Below are 18,634 nucleotides of genomic sequence, written 5' to 3' on the forward strand. Positions count from 1 at the left end.
AAATGTAAACACGGTGGCTAAATGCTGAGCAGGAGGGAAGCAAAGAGGTTGCCTCAGGTCAGCGTGGGGCTGTTAAGAAAGCCTCCTCCTCCCCTTCCCCACCACCTGCCCCCACCCCCTGCACTGCGACCAGGTATTTAGCCCCGGGCTCTAGGGCTTAAGAAGCCTCAAGGGAAAGACCACTAGCAGCTACTGGCCGCCAGGAAGGCCCATATAAAGCTCGGTGAGGAGCCTGAACTTGATCCCAAGGGAGGGGCCGGGGGAGGCCCATCTGTTTGACAAGGGTAGGTCTGTCTAGCTCCCGGGCGGGGAGTGACTGGAGGACCAGCAAGAAACAAGTTCGGCAGACATTTGGGTGAGGCGAAGGCGGCCTAGGTGGCCCTGAATCACTTCCTCTCTGAGGGCTGCTTCCCTCTCCTGTCCAGACAGGGCCAACTCAGCCAGGCCTCCAAGCTCCCTTCCACATCTGCCCGCACCCCCCCACCCCTTGCAGAACTCATCCTGCCCCCTTCACCCTGGCTTCCACCAAACCCTCCCTCCCTCGAGCCGCAGGGCACCACATCTGTTTGGGGTTCAATGCCCACTCTGGCCTCTCCCTAATCAGGTTCGATGGGCTGGCTATAATTTTTCCTAATGCACTCTGAAAATCTGTATATTTTTACAATAAAGATGTTCACCTCTGCACACCCAAAGCCATTATCTACCTCCCGAGGGAAACGCTGGCCAAGGAAGACCTCCGCAGCCTCTTGTGCCCCCTGCATCTCCCTGCTGCACTCCTGGAAACCGAGAACCTGGGCTGCCTCCCCTCCCGCTTCCCAACTTCCCTCCATCTGGACCGCCCTTGGTCAGACTGTTCCTGCTCACACAGTAAAAATTTAAATGCAGCAACAGGGCGTTTATCCACAGCTGACCACGTAAGTGGCATTTTCTGTTGTCACGAAGCCACATCCCACTGCTAAGCTTGCCTACGCACGAGGATGATGATTAAGGAAGAAGGGCTGATCCCATTTTCTTATTCATCCCCCAAAAAACCAGACTGCAAAGTAGAATGACTGTCAGCCTCCTTTGGGGAGACGCCCTTACCTGCTGGCTTCAAGGAGTATCTCCCTGGCAGCCAGATTCCCATTAACACATAACGCAGAGCCTCACGCAAAACAGACTTTACTGAGAGGTGCTGGCAGGAATCCGGATTCTGTGCCCAGCTCTGTTGCCAACACTGTCCATCCTCCCAGAGCCTCGTCCATCCTCCCAGAGCCTCCGTCCATCCTCCCAGAGCCTCCGGAGTTTCTGTAACTTGGGACTCTGTGCTTGAGTGGGGAGGGGTCCCTTCCAGCTCTGACTGACTGAGAAAGATGTGGTCACCAGGAAGGACAGAGCAAGAGCCATTTACAAAGGAGTCTACACAGCGAGAGAGCCCGAAGTTTAGCTCAGAAGAGCAGATCCAACTCCCAGCCCGCTGGCGGGCTGGCGGGTCACACGGAGCCCCAACCATGTGCCAAGGTAAGGACAAGGCAGTGGAGACGCCTGGGGGAGCAGGTGGAGGGAAGGCGCAGGCTCTCAACCTCCAGGAGCCTGCACGGGTCTCGGGAAGTGGCTCTGGAAGCGTGGTCTGTACCCAACAGACGGGTCTCCAGGGGCCACCTGGGGACCATCCAAGGCTGGAGGGGAGAAGGCCACCGCGGGGCAGCAGAAGGCAGAGGCAGGAGGACCCTTCGAGGGGCACGACAGGCCAGGAAAAAGGATCAACTTCCTTAACTACGATGTTTCACTGCATACTGGTAACCAACACACTTACTTGCCTATTTAAAAACTCCAGTGGTCATTTTGTGATGTATGAAAATATCACTGTGTTGTGCACAGGGAAGTTGTAGGTCAGTTATACTTTACACACACACACACACACACACACACACACACACACACACACACACACACACACACACACACACACACACACACACACACACACACACACACACACACACACACACACACACACACACACACACACACACACACACACCCTCCACCAGTCCTCAGCAAAATAGTTCTGGCCTTCCACCCCCTTGCAGAAATTCACAGATTTAAGACACTGGATTAGGCCGTCGTCTTTCAAGGGCTCGCCTCCCTGCACTGACAAATGGACACTTGACTACATATAGGCCACGTATTTCAAGACACATTTCCCAGCTATTGCTATTTTTAAAACACAACTAAAGCCAGACCAAACCACAGCAAAGAAAATCCTAAGGAAATATCTACAAAGGTTTGCAATGTCGGCAGCGAAGTGCAAACAGAGCTGGCTCTGGTGAGAACTTCAGTTATGAAATAAAAAAAAAAAAAAGAAAATCCTAAGCAGTTCTTCACACCAGTTTTCCAGAAAACCCCACCAAAGGTGTATTTCCCCTTCAACTTCTGACTTTACCAGGCTGTCAGGAAGCAAACCACCTGCTCTTTTCTAGATGGATCCAGAGAAAGGTCTGGTCTTAAACAAAGACCCTCCCCTCTCCACACTCCCCTCTCCCACCGCCGTCCCCACTCCCACCCACCACCTCAGTGACGGGGCCGCTGAGCCAGGATCACTCAACCTGAAGACGGACAGAAAGGACCAGGCTTGGAAGAGAGTTAGGATTCGCCTCTGAGCACGTCGCTGCCAGGTGGAGGACTCCGGGCTCCCAGACACCCAGCTGTGACACCTCCCGCTGCAAAGGTACCAACCTCCCCCCACTCCCCGCCCCTCCCAGCCCCCTGAACAACCAGCTGAGAACCAGAAAGAAAAGCCTGCTTTGCCCAGGGCCAAGGAGAGACACAAGGGGGCCGCCTGGGCGGGAATTCCTCCCGGGAAAACACGCAGGGTCCATGTCACTACCCAGAGGGCCAGATCTGGGGATTTTGAGCCTTCCTCCAGGGATGAGGGGCTGTGGGCTGGGGAAGACCACCCGACCCAGTCCCGGGTGGGGCTCGGACAGACCCTCCACTCAGCCACTAGTGGGCGCCTCTCCTTTGTCAATGCTTTTAATGCGTTTCAGATGGTGAGAGGCTGTGCTGGTGGCCGAGAGCACTGCACACCCCTTCCTTCAGGAGACACTTGAAAGGGACCACACTCCCCCCTTGAAGCCCCATCTCAAGCGGTAGAATGTCCTCTCCAGTTTGGTCCTGCCTCCGACCCCAGAGTCTCCCCCAAGCCCTGGGGAAGGGGTGCCTCTGGCCTCTCCTAGGAGCTGATGATGTGGCCGGACCAGGTCTCGTGCTTGGTGCCCGGCGCCAGGTGGGTGATGACCACCTCCACGGCCTGCAGCTTCTCGTTCTTGGGCGGGATGGAGCACATCTTATAGGTGACCTCATCGCCTTCCACGGGGACGTACTCCCCCTCCACGCTGTGAGGCAGGGAGAGAGCACTCAGGGCCGGCACTCAGAGAAGCCAGGACACCAGCCCTCGCAGAGGAACTGCCCCCCTGCCCTGCCACCAGGGGGCACCACCATGGCCCTCTGGTCGTGGCTGAGGAGCCCCAGACCCAATCAGCTCCTTCCCTGGGACCTCGGTTGCTGAGACAGAGATGGAGCCCCACCCCCTGGGGGTGCTCACACTGCACGTTAAACGAGGGCACCGTGGGCCTGATGGAGGGAAGAGCGGGGAAAGGCAGTCTGAGCCCGAGTTGGGGGATGGCCCGGGTGAGGGTTTCCTGAGCAGCACCCCGACCCCCTGCCCCATCCAGGAGTCCCAGAAACCAGGCTACCCCTCTGCTGTTCAACTCCTCAGAACCCCAGTGAGCTTTCCAGAAAGTCCTTTTCCCTTACTTTCTATGGGACATGAGTCACCGTCTCACCCGTGATAGGGAGGTGCCCGGCTTGATGCCCCCTTGATGAAACCCCAGGAGGAAAATCCCCTTCAGATCCTGAGCACCAAGACCAGCCAGCTCCCCCGGAACTGGTTTGCCTTGACTGAAGAATAACATCGCAGATGGTGCTGCCCTCTTTGATTTGGCCACCAGGAAGCTCAGGAATAAACGTGTAGCCCACTTCTAGCAGTGGAACTAGGCATCAGAGTATCCCCATCTTTCTTATCTGCCCCCCAACCCCATGCTTTCCTTTCTAATTTTTTTGGTGCACTGTGTGTATCCTTGTCAACCACTACAAATCCTTTCTGGAGAGAGGCAATGTGGAAATACATGTCTACATCCACGTATGATTCATACACACGTGGAAGGCACTGCTCTAGTGTCATCCTCAGGTCTACGCTGTACCGGGGGTCTATTGAAGACCCAGCGTGTAAGAATGTTGGGGGAGGGTCAGAAGGGATAACTCTCCCATCCCAGCAGACATGTGCAACAGGATCCTAATTTCAAAAACATGGTTTCTATGTATCGTCAGGTCTGCTGTGTGGGGTAAGGACTTTGCCTGCCACAGACGGAAAGTTGTGGGGCTGCAGCCGAGGTCAAGGGTTGGGGTGCGGGTCAGGGTGCCAATCGGGTCCCCACAGATCTGCAGGCTGCTTAGGAGACCAGAAGTGAAGCACAGGCTGCTGGACGCCTTCCAGCCCCAAGGCCAAGGACGTGTGGGCTCCACCCTGGGTCCCCCCACCGCCCGCCCCAGGGTTTCCAGACACTCAGGCAGGAAGGACGTCAGTGAGCAAGTGGCAGGAGAAAGGGTCCAGCCCCAAACTTCCTTCCTGGAGCAGAGCGCAGGCAGCCCCCCACCTCGCCAGGCTGCTTCCCCCGGGGAAGTGCAGGAACCCAGCCGCCAGGCGAAACACGGCTCCCCAGACTCACAGGGACGCCCCTCCCCACCCACCAGACCCACACGGGCACTCAGACCCACCCCAAGCGGTTCTCAACTCACACCCGCGCACACGCGGTCGCCCGCAGCCTCTGACACACTGCCACCACCACCACGGGCTCACGACCCCACCGCTGAACACTGCTGCACACAGATCACAAGCAGAGTCACACACGCCTGGCTGCACAACCATCATCATGGCCGGCGCCCAGCAGAGTCACACGCTCTCCCTGCCTCCTCGGGGCCACGGCAGCACCCACCCCAGACCCAGCCCACCCAGACCGGCCGCTGACTCACTCGGAGATGTGCAGGAAGATGTCAGGGCCACCGTCGGCTGGGGTAATGAAGCCGTGGCCCTTGGACCGACAGAAGCATTTGCAGACTCCTTTGTAGACAGGGCCCTGTGAAGCCCGCACCGTCCTGCCAGAGAGAGGGGAAAGCGTGAGGGGCCCCCACCAGCCCTCCAGAACAGCCCCCGGCTTCCCGAGCACACCCAGCTTATCCCAGTCCCCACCCACGCTGTGCCCCAGGGAGTGCTTGCCAGGGCCACCACGTACAGCTGTGCAGGTTGTGCACTGCACGACTCTGGGAGCCATTCACAGAGACCCTGGTGACAGTGACTCTCTGAATGACGCTGGCAGAGTTTTCTCAGGCCTCAGTGTCCCCCTCTAAAAGCTCTCTGAGCAGCCCTCCCCCCGAAGGCTATTAGCAGCAGCAGCTAGCAGCAGCCTCCACTCGTTGGCCTGAGCTCTGCATCTCCCAGGCACCGTGTGGGTCCCCTGCGGCACCGCGGCCACCCTGCTACTGTCCCTCTTTTGCAGCCGATGAAGTCAAGGGCTCACGGGGGAAGAGGCCTGTGTGTCGTTAAAGCCTGATGACTTAAGACCCCAGCGATCTCCCACCCCTGGCCATCCCCAATCCTTGCCCGCAGCTCGTGACAGCCTCAAGTGGGCCTGGAGCAGCGCCGTACAGAGTTTACGAGGCGCCTGCCCAGTTTCTCACCATCAGCCCTTTCCCACCCCCGAGTCTCCCATCTGACAGACAGGGACATGAGGCTCTCTGGACCCCGCAGGCGACCTGTCTCAGGAAGCCTGACACTCACGCTGAGAAGGTCCTTGTCCGGCGAGTGGGCAGTGGGCTCGGGACCACGTTGCCCCGAAGCGGGGACGGTGAGCGATCTCGGGCCTCTTGGGTATCCAGCAGCCCGGCCGAGGACTGGTGGGTGGGGTGCTGCGATGGGGGAGGAGGCTCAGATGACATGGCGGACCTGCAGAGGGACAGGGGCGCTCAGGGGCTCACGCCTTGCGAGGAGGGGCCCCCCGGCTGCCTCCCCACCCCAGCGTCTGCCATCTGAGACTCATTCTTCTGACTGTGGAATGCAGGCTCCAGGCTCACTCAGCGTGGAGGTCACCTGCTCCAGAGACACGCCCAGCTCACGCCAGCCCAGCCGGGGCAGGCGCCTGGTCTGGGCTCCTGCAGCTGCCGTGGGCCTCCCGCTATCACTGCTCTGTACGGAAATGCCAGGTCACATCACTGACAAGGACACCATTGGCCCCCTCTATGTTCCCAGTGCCCAGCACAGACCCTGGCACATGCCGGGCCAGGCGTGGTAAATCCTTGTGAAAGGAAGGAAAGGAGGGAGGGCGGGAGCAGGCCGGCAGGCAGGCAGGCAGGCAGGCAGGGCGGGCGGGGATGCTTCAGTGCCAAACACCTAGATGAGGACGCCAGCCACTCATCAAACATTTCCTGGCCCCGGCTAAGTGCTGGACACTGTGGGGAAGGCAGAGGCAAAAAAGGGACCAACACTCAAGTGTTCCTCCAGGAAACTCCGGGACACAAACCAAAGAAGGCTCAGACCCCAAGTCAGGCCTGCATCCAGGAGAGGGAGGCCCGGCAGGTAAGTGCGTGGGACCCTGAGGGGCAGGGGCATTTCAAAGGCAGCATCTCCACCAGGCCCCTTACTCAGATCCAGGCCTTAAAGTTAATTTCCACACAGCCCGAGTCTCCGATTGCTGCTCAGAAATCGAATTCCCTCCATGACCCCTGACGTGCATCAGAGGCCGGGGGCAGACCCAGGTGGAGATGGAGGGAGCAGACTCCATAGTCCCCGCCTCGCTCTGGCAACCGTGTCAAGAGCAGCACGTGGCCGCTGCGCCCAACACACTGGCGGCCTTGCCTCAAGGCCACGAGGAAAGAGCAAAGCCCAGGAGCCAAAGGACCTCGGCTGAGTCCTTTCCCCTCTCTGGGATCAATATTCCCATCTGCACAGTGGGGCAGCTGGGTGGGCGTCACTCAGCACGTGCTGAGGGAGGGGGATGGGGACCCAAGGTGGCGCAGAGCCGGCCCTGTGGCCCCAGGACGGGGGAGGAGGCTGACTCAGGCATCACCCCCGTTCACAGGGCAGCCCTGCTGGGTTCTGTGTGGCTCACACGGGGTTTTCAAATTTAAAATATGAGCTATCTTTTACACATCCCAGGAGTTTGCCCCCAAATCTAGGTTTCCAACTAGTTTGAAAAAATTAGCACCTCTGACAGCCTGGAGCCTCCAGCCCACCAGCCCTGCCCCTGCGATCCTGGTCTATAGTAATTATGCAGCCCCAGGGCACCAGTTTTCAACCTGCATCCTCCAGGGAAAGGGCCACCTCCTCCCCCCAGAGGAGGAAACCTCTCCCTCCACATTGTCCCCACAGTCCCCCGCAGTCCCTCACCCTCCCCTTTCAGGACTCCCTCCCTCTGGCTGGGAGGGGAGAGGGCCAGCTGGCTTCCCAGGGGAAGTGACATAGCTACCTCCTGACCCTTTTCTCAGCTGCAGCCGCAGCCACCCCAGAAAGGCCCCGGCTCCTTGGCTGGGGGTCAGGGCTCCATCATGACCCACCAGTACATGTCATAGAGTCCTAGAATGTTCAATGCCTGGGGTTCTGGGAAGGGGGCCGGCCCAGAGAATGGAAAGCCCCACCCAGGACAGCAGGTGGGACCACTGCATCCTGGTGACACCAGGGTGAGGCGGGGAAGTGCCCTCCCCCGCATCCACAATCTCCCTCTTTCTCCTGGTGTCAGGCACATCTGACTTCAAATCCCACCCTGCCGGCTGTGTGATCTTGGGCAAGTTACTTAACCTCTCTGGACCTTGGTTTCTGCATGAGGAAAATGGGGATTTTAATAGTTCTGACTTCACACCATTGTCATGAAGTTGAAATGAAATAATACACGTTAGGCACTCTGCATACTCTCCGCCCAGAACAAGTGAGCATTAAGTGTCAGCTACGATTGTTGTTATAACTGTCATCATAAAGTCATTCAACAAATATGTGCCCGGTGTCAGGCCCTGTTCATGGCACTAGAGACACGGGGCTGAATTTGGAGCCAGAGAAGAAACAGATCAATAAATATATAAACAAAATCATTACAGGTGGTTCCCTGGTGGCCTAGTGGTTAGGATTCCAGGCTTTCATTGCCATGGCCCAGGTTCAATCCCTGGTAGGGGAACTGAGATCCCACAAGCCGTGCGGTGTGGCCAAAAAATAAATAATCATTACATACTGCTGAAAGGGCTGATAAGAAAATACATAGAGGGACATAAAAAGTAGCAGGGTTGGGGTGCCACTCTAATGAAGGTGCAGGCTGGGTCCCAGACAGTAAGAAAGAGTGGACCATTTACAAAACAGAGGGAGGCTCTTCCAGGTGTGGGGAAACAGCCTGTGCAAAGGCCCTGAGGTTGGCAAGGGCAGGTGTGACGGAAGGCCAGCAAGGAGACTAGGGGTGGGGGGGCACTGGGGGAGGAGGGGTGAGAGGTGAGAGACACGGTGGGTAGGAGGGCATCACCATCATCCCCATGTGTCTTCATTCTTCACACCCATGTCTGTCTGACTGTCCCCATGTCCCCTGCCAGGCCTACCTCCCCCTGGGTTAATGAAGCAGGCCCAAACTGGGGCCCCCCTTCTCTCTCCACCCCAGCTCCCTTGACTCCCCTAGTATACCCAGTCCTGCAGAGATGCTGATGGAAGCCCACCGTCTTGAGCAGGGAGCAACCTGAAGGCAGCATGCAGTCCCCCCACATCCTAGGGCCCTGCACTGGGGCTGGGACAGAGCAGGGTCTTAAGCAGCATTAGGACCCGAAGCCCCTGCTGGAGTTCATGTGTACTTGTGTGCTCGGTGCCTTGCACAGTCGAGCAGCAGCAGAGGGCTCCACGCATGCGCACCTGGCAGTGGGAGAAACTGAGGCATGGGGGGCACCAGAGCCTCCCGGAGCGGGGACGGGAAGGGAAGTGCCGGCCTGGGAGACACAGGAGCCTTAACCACCACCCTGCCCGCCTCCCCTGGGCCATCCAAGCTGAAAGCAGCTGGGGCAGCTGGAGCAGGCCTGGACAAGAGCCAGCCCGCCCCCAGGGGCCTGCGTGGGGAGGGGGAGCGGCATGGGGGAGGGGGCAGGGAGAAGGAGTGAATGGCCTCTGTGTGGGGAGGCCTGGGTTAAAGTCCAGCTGTAAGGAAAACAGCTGGGGGAGGGGGGAGCCAGTAGCCCAGGAGCCAGCTCTGAGGCCCGCTGCTGCCCCCCAACACACAGATGGGGGGTGTGCAGCAGTCGGTGCTTCCAACCAGCAACTGCTCTCTCAGCAACACCAGGGGAGCCTTGGAGCTGACCCTGGAGGAGGCAGGGCCCACCCGCTGCCACTAGCCCCCTTCCCGGACCCCCTCAACTCCCTACAGCTGCAGGGCACTTGCAAACAGGCAACTGAGGCTCAGGCTGCTAGGAGGCTCTAGGCCAGACCTGGGATGGGCCTCAGGCCTGCAGCAAACTCAGACGGAATGTCATGCCCAAGGCATGCCACAGCTGCTGAGCTGTGTGCACACACCTGTGTGTGTGCACGTGCGTATATGCGTATGGCTGTGTGTGCACAGGATTGTATGGGCGTGTTTGGCTCTGTTCACGTGTGTGGTGTGTGTGCACACATGTGTCTGAAGCCAGGTGCACACGTGGATGCACACCTGTCACTGCCTGTGTGTGCACACCAGTGGACGGGGTGAGGCCACCCCACCCCCGGCACCAGCAGGGCCTTTACCCTGGGAAAGGGCAGGAAGGGGGCCTAAGCCCAAAATAGCCTGGGAATTTTCCACAGGCCCTGCACGTCCTCCTGGAAGGTTCAGAGAGTTCAGCTGGGCACCAGGCTCTGGTCTTCCTGACCCCTCTTCCACCCACCCACGTATCAAGGGACTGGAGACCCAATCCTGCAGAGCCCCTGCTAACCCCCTCCTCTCCTGCCCTCTCGGCCTCAAATCCCACCAATCGTCTGTCTTGAGCCAAGTAGCCAGTTGCTGACTCCAGGGAGGGGATCCTTGGCAGTGCTACCAGTCATTTACACTTTAGTGAGAAGGAGTTTGCAGTTCGTTCCACAAGGCTCCATTCTTGGTAGCTTTCAGACCCTTGAGGGCAGGGAGATGGAGGGGAAAGAGCTGAGTTCAAGTTGGGAGCTTCATTCTCAGCATGGTTCTCAGCAAAGCCAGATCTCTCCAAGCCTACTCTGAAAAATGGGGTGTCGAGCCTTCCATGGGTTTCTGGATGGGGGAGGCCAGGGCTGGGCACCATGTTCAGACACCTCCCAGCCCCGGGGCCAGGCCACTGCTGGCAGGTGGGCATGACTACTAGCCCGCATGAAGGGAACAGGACAGGACACTGGAGAACCAACCGACTCGTAGATTCTGAAGATGGGGGTAGAGTCCCAGATTCTGCATTTCTAAGGAGTTCCCCCTAGCAAGGTAGATGCTGGTCAACCCACACAGAGTAGTACACACAAAAGAGCAGTGCGGGTTACCGGGTTATCGGCCTTGCGCACCTCTCAACCAGCATAAGAGGGTGGAAGGGAAATTTTTTTTGGGGGGGGGGCTCTAGGTGAGTCACAAAGTCACCTTAGTACACCCAGGTTCCTCGTCTGTAAGCTGACGCAGTAGAGACGCCTCCCTTCCCTTCTCGGCCTCCAGCCCAGCTAAGCCCCAGCCCCGCAGAACCAAGGGCACGTGGACCGAGGGGCCGGGTGAGTCAGCGGAGGCTGGACAGTGGGGTCCCAGGAAGCAGGGGAGGCCCATGAGGAGCCCGAGGCGGGCTTGGGCCACATTCCCCTCCATTGTTCGCGGGAGAGTGGGGCTCTGGCGAGGCAGAGGGGGAATAGAGCGAGGATAGAGGGGATGGGGAAAGGGAGGGGGCGGGGACTCAAGGGGCGGGGATTCAGAGAGGGCCGAGGCCAAGGGGTGGGGCGGGGAGTCAGGGGGGAGGGAGCGGAGTGGGGGGAAGTGGGGAATCGAGTGGAGGGGGCGCGAGGGCGGGGCGGCCTGGCCCGAGCCTGCAGCGCCAGCAGCAGGGAGAAATACAAACTCGGCCAGGAGGGTGCCGCCCGCGATGCCCGCGTCCGGGGAGGGGGGGAGGGGGGGAGGGGGGGAGGGGGGGGCGGCAAGCCCAGCCGGGAACTGCTCGGCCGCCCCAGAGTGCTGCGAAGAGGCCGGAAACCCGAGGGCCAGCTACCGGGAAGCAAAGGCGCCCCTCCAGCACTGCCCCCCGTTAGCGCTCCCGAACCGGCCCGCCCCACCCAGGACCCTGCGCCCGCCGGCTCCCAGCCTGGGCAGCCCTCCTGGGAGGAGCCCAACCCCTTGTTCGTAACTAGGGGCCGACTCCGCACCGCATCACCCCCACTTCCAGCCTTCCTGTATTCCATCCTCGCCTCCATTCTCCCAGGGCTTCGGTCAGACCTGAGTCTCAGGCCTAACTCTGCACTCCACTCCCTCTGTGACCCCTGGCAAGCGACCTCACCGCTCCCTGCCTCAGTTTCCCCATCTGTCAAATGGGACAGTCCTGGTGCAGCCTCCCAGCCCCGAAGACGTCGTGCGGAGGATGTTGTGCAGGGGGTGCCTGATACAAAGGCCCGGAAACAATGGTGGAGCCGCTAAAGGTAGAACTGTCAGGCCTGGGGCCATCTAGAATAATCCCTCCCATTCCTGTCCCTGCTGATGGGACACAAACCAAATGCCCTGACTTTGCCACTCGGTGAGACAAAGACCCACCCTCGTCCCCGCCCAGGACCCAGAGCCCAGCGCTGGGCCTGGCTCAGCTCATTGCGAGCATCTACTCCGGGCTGGGCTGGGTGGCGCTACAGGCCCCAGGTCCTGCTCTGCTGGGGCTCCTGCGCCAGCTGGGGGCGGGGGTGGGGGGAGGGAGTGACAAACACGGCAGCTTTGAGAACCGCGGTCATCAAGTCCGCCCGGGGAAGGCGAGCACAGAGGGGGCTTGGAGGAGGCCCCTGGCCCCGAGGCGGCGGCGGCTGCTTCGAGTCCTAAAGGCGGAGTGGGGAAGTTTTTCCTGGGACCTGCAGGGGCAAAGGCCCAGGGGGAGGGAGGACGGGCGGCAGAAAGAGGCTGGGAGGGTCTCGGGGGAAGATAATAGAAAGCTCTGTTGAAAAGTTTGAGACTTGACCGACACTGGGGGCATCAGTGGACGATTTTAGGCCGGGGGTTGATCTGAACCTGTTTTTACAAGTTCTCCCTGGGTTCAGGGTGGCGAACGCATTGGAGGGGCAAGACTCCTCCAATGAGGGAGTGAAGAGACCAAGAAATATGCAAAAAGCCAGTAAAAAATGTTAACAGTAGCTAACGTTCCTCCCCGCACTGGGTCAGCCATCTCCTTTTATTCTCACTCACCCCGTTATGATAGGAAAAGTTACATCCCCAGTCTACGGATGGGGAGACGGAGGCTCAGAGAAGCCTCCTATTTTGCAGCGAGATACGCCCGCCTGTGGGAACGGAGATCGTGCCTGGAGGGGCTGATCTTCTGTCCCCCACCCCCAATACACACATCCACTCCAACCCCAGATAAGCTGTGGGGACCAGGGGCTTCCTTGTTAGAAATCAATACAAAACAAAAAACCGTTGCATTTCCGGCCTGCAAACTTGGGCTGCCAGTGAGGCTGTCGCGGAGGGAGCCTGTGGGCGCGGGAGAAGTTTCTCGGCAAGGCCTCGGGGGCCCCCCATCCAGACGCAAACACACCGGGCGAGCGCCAGGCGGCTCCTCCTCCCCAGACGCGGCCAATCGCCCGGCGCCAGGATACCCCCAGCCCACCCCCCCGCCAAGCCCGGCCGAGGTCCCACCACTGAGCCCACAGCTGGCGCGACCAGGCCTGGCTGGCGGCTGCCTCCACCTCCCCGAGCGGCGCCCCCCACCCCCGCCGCGCCTCGCCCCAGCGCACCGCGAGTCACCCCATCCTGCTCCAGCCCACAGGCGAAAGCAGGGGGAGGGTGGTAAGGCCGCGGGGAGGGCGGGCGGGGGCGGGACGAGGAGGAGGCGAGGTTTTTTTCCGCCCGAAGAAAACAGGTGGCCAGGCGGGAAATGCAACCCGACGTCCGCCCCACATCCCTCCAGCTGCTGCCACACCCACCATTCTCCCGAGGGAGATGAGTAACCCGCGCTCCCCGAATAGGCCAAGGCGGCCCGGGCATTTCCTAGGGGCCTAGAGAGACCCAGCCCGGGGCCCTCTGCCGGCGAGCTGGAAGACCCTGCAGAGGCGGGGGTGAAAGGGGGCAGCGGCGGCAGAAGAGGCCGAGGTCCCATCTCGGAGGTTCCTGGGCCTCCCTCGGGGCGGGGACACCCCACCACACCCCTCCTGGGGTCCCCGGAGAAGCTCCCTACCTGACGATCCACTCCGCTCAGCCAGCTGCTCTGCTCGAACTGCGGGAACAGAGCTGGGGAGGGGGCGTGGTTCGCGGGGCGGGCTCGCCGCGCCCCGCCCCTGACCCCGCCCCCAGGGGCTCTCAGCCAATGGGACTGCGGTCTGGGGCAGGGGCGGGGCGAGCGGGAGCACAGCCCCGGCGGGATCTTTGTGTCCTCGCGCGCGACTGGCGGGATCGCCGGGCGCGTGGCCTTGGGAGTACGCGGTCTCGCGCCTGTGCCGCACCCCGGCCAGAAAACTCCCCTGAAAAGGGAGAGAGTCTGGTCTTCGCGCCCGAGCAGGTCCCTCCCCTAGCCAACGGCGTCGGGTCAGGTCCCCCACCTGACCTTAGCTCCAGAATCCGGACGGCCCCGGGGCACCTCCTTTTTAGCGCGAAGAAAGAGATCTAGGAATGACAAGAAGGAATGAAGAGAGCGGCCGAAGGGAGGAAAAGAAAACCAAAAAAATGCAAAGAAAGAAATAACAAAAAAACGAGGGAAATCTGTTGATTTCGTTCTTTTTGTTTGTTTTGCTCTTAATTTCCACTCCCTCCTTGAGTCCTCTGTGTCTGCAGGTAAATGACCTTACTCTCATCTTTTTTTTTAATTAATTTTTATTGGAGTATAGTTGCTTTACAATGTTGTGTTAGTTTCTACTGTCCAGGAAAGCGAATCAGCTATACGTATACATATATCCCCTCTTTTTTGGATTTCCTTCCCATTTAGGTCACCACAGAGCATTGAGTAGAGTTCCCTGTGCTATGCAATAGGTTCTCATTAGTTATCTATTTTATACATAGTATCAATAGTGTATATATGTCAGTCCCAATCTCCCAATTCATCCCACCCCCCCTTTTTTCTTTTTTTTTAAATTAATTTCGTACTCTCATAGGAGAGGAAAGTGAGGCACGAGAGGTGACCCACCCCCTCACACACAGCAAGTTGGGAGCAGCCTCTGAAAGGGAACCCAGCCCTGGACCCAGGCTCAGGCTGATAGTTGAGGGGCGGGAAGGGGGGAGGGATCCTGTAACTGTCCTGGGACAACAGGGTCCAGGAGTGGGAGTGGAACGGGGGTCCCTCCTGGAACCCACCAGCTCTGCCTGCTCTTGTATGCAGATAGGTTAGGGGTCCCCGGAGAAAGAACCAGGCATGGCTTTCTTGACATAAGAGTAGCCATTTTTGGCCTAAGCCATTTTGTGATCTAAGCCCAGCCACAATGTTTGTGTTTTAACAGGGCTCAATAATTAATGATCTTCAGGGAAGTGAGGGAGTGCAGGAACAAAGGCAAAGTAGTCAAGAAACAAGAGTTCAGCGATAAAACAGAGTTGTTCCTCCCCAAGGGAGTGATGATGTTTACCCTCCTGACCTCAATCAACTAAAACTTGGACTCTGTAGACCTTTGCCCCAATTCTATGCTGAATTCTCCTCTGCTCAATCCCCTTCATGAATAGGGGATTAAAATTTACCCAATTTGAGGAATTCCCTGGTGGTCCAGTGGTTAGGACTTGGCACTCTCACTGCGGGGGCCCCAGGTTCGATCCCTGGTCAGGGAACTAAAATCCCATAAGCTGTGTGGCCAAAAAAAAAAACTTCCCCAATTTTGCTGTTGGGGAGACACTGCTTTGGGAAAGATCCCAGGTGTTCTCCTTACTTGCTGCCAGTAATGATAAATCCTTCCTTCTCCTGATCTTTAGCTTGGTTGTGTCTTTTCGCTCCACACCCACCAAGAGATGAACCCAGTTTTCCAGTGACACACTCTCTCTCCCCCCATCTCCCTCTCCCTCTCCCTCCCACCTCCTTTGTTCCCTCCTCTACACCCACACAAAGAAGAGACTGTTGAAGACAGCCCTCTACAAGCCTGCAAGAGGGTTCTCCAACAGGAACTGAATTGGCCAGCACCTTGATCTTGGATTTCTCAGCCTCCAAAACTGGGAGAAATAAGTTGCTGTTGTTTAAGTCACCTGTCTATGGTATTCTGTTATGGCAGCCAGAGCAAACTAAGGCAGTCCCTTTTCTTCCTTTTCTCCCCAAAGCCCTTCTCAACTAAACTGAAGCCTCTCAGAATTTCACACCTGAGGTTGTGCAGTTCGGGTCTACAATTCTTCACTGGATGTGTTGCCCATGCTGGGCTCTGTGTTGGGCACTGAGCACCCAGAAATAAAAAGTGCCCTGTTCCCACCCCTGAGGAGTCACAGCCTGGGGAAGTGGTAGACGGGTAGTGCTAACCAATAACCAAGATGTCAGGTGGTGGGCTAGATAAGCCTCCATGACTCAGTGGGTGCCCGCCCTCTGCCATAGGATGAAACAGGTCGCAGGGAGTTCTCTCTCCCAAATTGTGGTTGCTTAAGTCTCCTGCAGTCAGTGACATCAGCCCACCACCTTGGCCCCATCTGATGGCACTGGCCTAGCAGCCAGACCTGAGCTAACAGCTGATGAGGGCATGTGGTCTAAGTTTTCTGCCCAGCAAGGCCTTATTAGCCATTCAGCCAGCCATCTGACAAATATTTATTGCACCTGTACTCTGTTCCAAGCTCTGGGCTCAACAAAACTCTCATTAGCCCTGCCCCCCTGCCCCCACCCCAATCGGTACACTCTAATAGCGGAGGCAGATGTTAAACCAGTAATCACACAAGGTACAAAATCCCTCTGTGACCCACAGCAGGGTCAGGCATGGTGCTGGAGGAGCCAGGACAGACTTCTCTGAAAAGTGCTGATTGACCTGAGATCTTTAATCAGGAATTAAACAAAGAAAAGGACATTCCTGAGAGAGGTGAGAGCATGTGCAAAGGCCCTGGGATGGGAAGGAGCATGGTGGCGCTAAGACACAGAGAGAGGAAAGGGAGTGTGGGGTGAGATGGCAGTTGCCAGAATGGGCTAAATTTATGGGTCTCAATTAGGGAGCGATGGCAGCCAGGTAAGGGCTTAAAGCAGGTATGAATGGAGAATCCTCCCTTCAAAGTGTATCTCAAGTCCACCCACCTGTGCCCATTTCTTCCCGCCTTGACTTAGGCCTCTACCATCTCACCAGGAGCAGCAGCCTCCACCCAGTCCCTTCTGCCTCTCCCTAATAACCATGCTCATGCACCAATTTTCTGTGCAGCAGGCAGAATGAGCTTTCAAAAGCATAAATCCAACCATTGTTCAAGAAAAAATTACTTATGACACTTGTTAAAACGGTAAGGCAGACTTTGTTCAGGACAATCACGATAGGTGTAGGGACCACTGCAATGGGGTTTTTGCAAAGATTGGGCTCAACTCCAAATGGATCTAGGAAAACTGGAAATTTATAGCGGGGGGGGGGCGGGGTGTGGCGGGGGAGGGGGGAGGACAATGGATGGAAAATTACTAAGAAGAAACGAAACACCACGGGTCAAGGGGGATTCTGGCTAAACCGAGCTAGCAGGATTCTAGCTGCAGGCAGGTCAAGGTGATCAGACATCACCTGCCCCCACACAGCCAGCAGCATCTGCACCAGAGTGGTTCACTGGTTACAACCGACGACTGACACGTCGTTATCACCGGCATCCACAGGAGGGCCCACCTGCTCCACATGGCCAAATCCGGCTATCCTTTCCTATGCTGTTTCTGGGGGTTTCGGCCTGCTGCAAAGGTTAGATAAATACTCTGTGGCATTTCCTGTTTCCTTCTAATTCTTTCATCGTTTTGAGAAGCCACTTTACATCTTTGGGATGTTTTGGTGAGCAGGGTGAGTGGCCCCATCCAGCTGTGCTGAGCTAGGAGTGCAGGCTGCGGGGCCAGATGGTGGGTGAACTTCACTCTGCCAATGACCGGATCTGGGGCCACTCTCTTCCCCTGCATCTTCCCAGGCTGCCTCTTTCTGGTCATTGCTCAAATGAGGGGACCTTCCACCCACCCTGAACTAAGTGCGTGCCCTCCATCAGTCTGTCCCATCGCCCGTGATTACCATTTCACCCTTCTCCCCTGTGAATGTCTTTGGTGTCTGTTTCCCCACTAACACATTGGCTCGCCAGGGCAGGCGCATTGTCTTGCTTGGTTTTGTATGCCTGACACATGGTAGGTGCTCAGTAAATACATGTTGAAGAACCAGGGCAGAGGCAATGTCATGGGGGATAGCAAGGTCGGCCACGGATGAGGGGACTGGCGAGTGACTCAGTTTTCCCTTCTGTAAAATGGCACCAGAAGAGCCTACAGTTGACAGGGAGCTGGAAACTCCACCCCAAGCCGGGTGGGAGGCCAGTGGAGGTGGGGGCTTGCCCTCTGCTCTGCTCCTCCTGGGCTGACCCCCCACTAGGTAGCTCTGAGGCTGGAACCCACTCAGGGTGAGGTCCAAGGGGGCTAAGAGGGCCGGCTGAGCCTGCTGACAGAAGGAGGGAAAAGGGCCCAGGAGCAGCTTTGTGAGCTCACCCAGAATACAGACCGCCCCCCCCCCGACAAGGACACAGACACAGAGCCCACTGAGGTGCATGGATACCTGCGAGCACACACACACACCTCCACACACAAACCTGCACTGCAAACACTCCACGTAAATGAGATATTCATGGACACAGACACACACACACACACACACACACACACACGAGCAGACAAGACACATACCACACACACCACCAATATCCGCCCCCCCACACACACGTGCCCCCCATGCAAACACACGCAGATGGAAACATGCATAACCACACACTCTCCCACTGCACAGCTCCCTGGATTCTCCCCCAAACTCCAGACCCCAGAGCTTTCTCAGTCCAGAAACAGTCCCCCTGCCTCCTCCTCCAGGCAGGCCTCAGAGTTCACTCACAGAGTTCTGAGGGCAGGGGATGGAAGGCACCCATCAGGGAAGAAGTCACCCCCATCTGGGATGCCCACTCTTCAGAGAGAGAGCCTCCGATGGTGCCCAGGGGACAAGAATTCCCCCCTCCCAATAAGCGATGGGGCCTGGGGAGGGGGCGCCTACAGCAAACAGCCCATCCACCTCCCACGCCTCCTGCCCCGAGCTCACCACAAGCTGGGAGGAAGAGAAAGCAGACAGAGGACTGGTTAGCAGAGCTGGAAATGCAGCCCAGAGAGGTTAGGGGACGTCCCAGTATGACCCAGCAGGTCCCGCCCAGGGCTCAGGGATCCCTTTGCCAATAGAGCAGATGGGACCCCTCTGATGGGCAGGAGGAGAGGGAAGGGAGGGCTCGGGGAAAGCGCA

The 18,634-nt window shown here is 58.0% G+C and overlaps 1 protein-coding gene across 3 annotated transcripts in view; it reads right to left on the minus strand.

Moving 5' to 3' along the window:
- Window positions 1–2,999: 2,999 nt before the first annotated feature.
- Window positions 3,000–18,634, minus strand: part of CARHSP1 (calcium regulated heat stable protein 1) — a 268,272-nt gene continuing 252,637 nt past the window's right edge. The window contains exons 1-4 of one of the 3 annotated variants that reach the window (XM_082432528.1): window positions 13,441–13,549; window positions 5,879–6,043; window positions 5,074–5,196; window positions 3,000–3,377 (exon numbers count right to left, since the gene is read on the minus strand). In XM_082432528.1, coding sequence (XP_082288654.1) covers window positions 3,215–3,377; window positions 5,074–5,196; window positions 5,879–6,036 — 444 coding nt within the window. In that variant the 5' untranslated portion in view covers window positions 6,037–6,043; window positions 13,441–13,549 and the 3' untranslated portion in view covers window positions 3,000–3,214. Of the gene's footprint in view, window positions 3,378–5,073; window positions 5,197–5,878; window positions 6,044–11,571; window positions 11,696–13,440; window positions 13,550–18,634 lie in introns of those variants that run through there. The other 2 variants (XM_082432529.1, XM_082432530.1) reach the window with 2 other exon arrangements.

The sequence above is a fragment of the Balaenoptera physalus genome (genome assembly GCF_965194825.1).
Source record: "Balaenoptera physalus genome assembly, chromosome: 16".
Taxonomy (NCBI): Eukaryota; Metazoa; Chordata; class Mammalia; order Artiodactyla; family Balaenopteridae; genus Balaenoptera; species Balaenoptera physalus.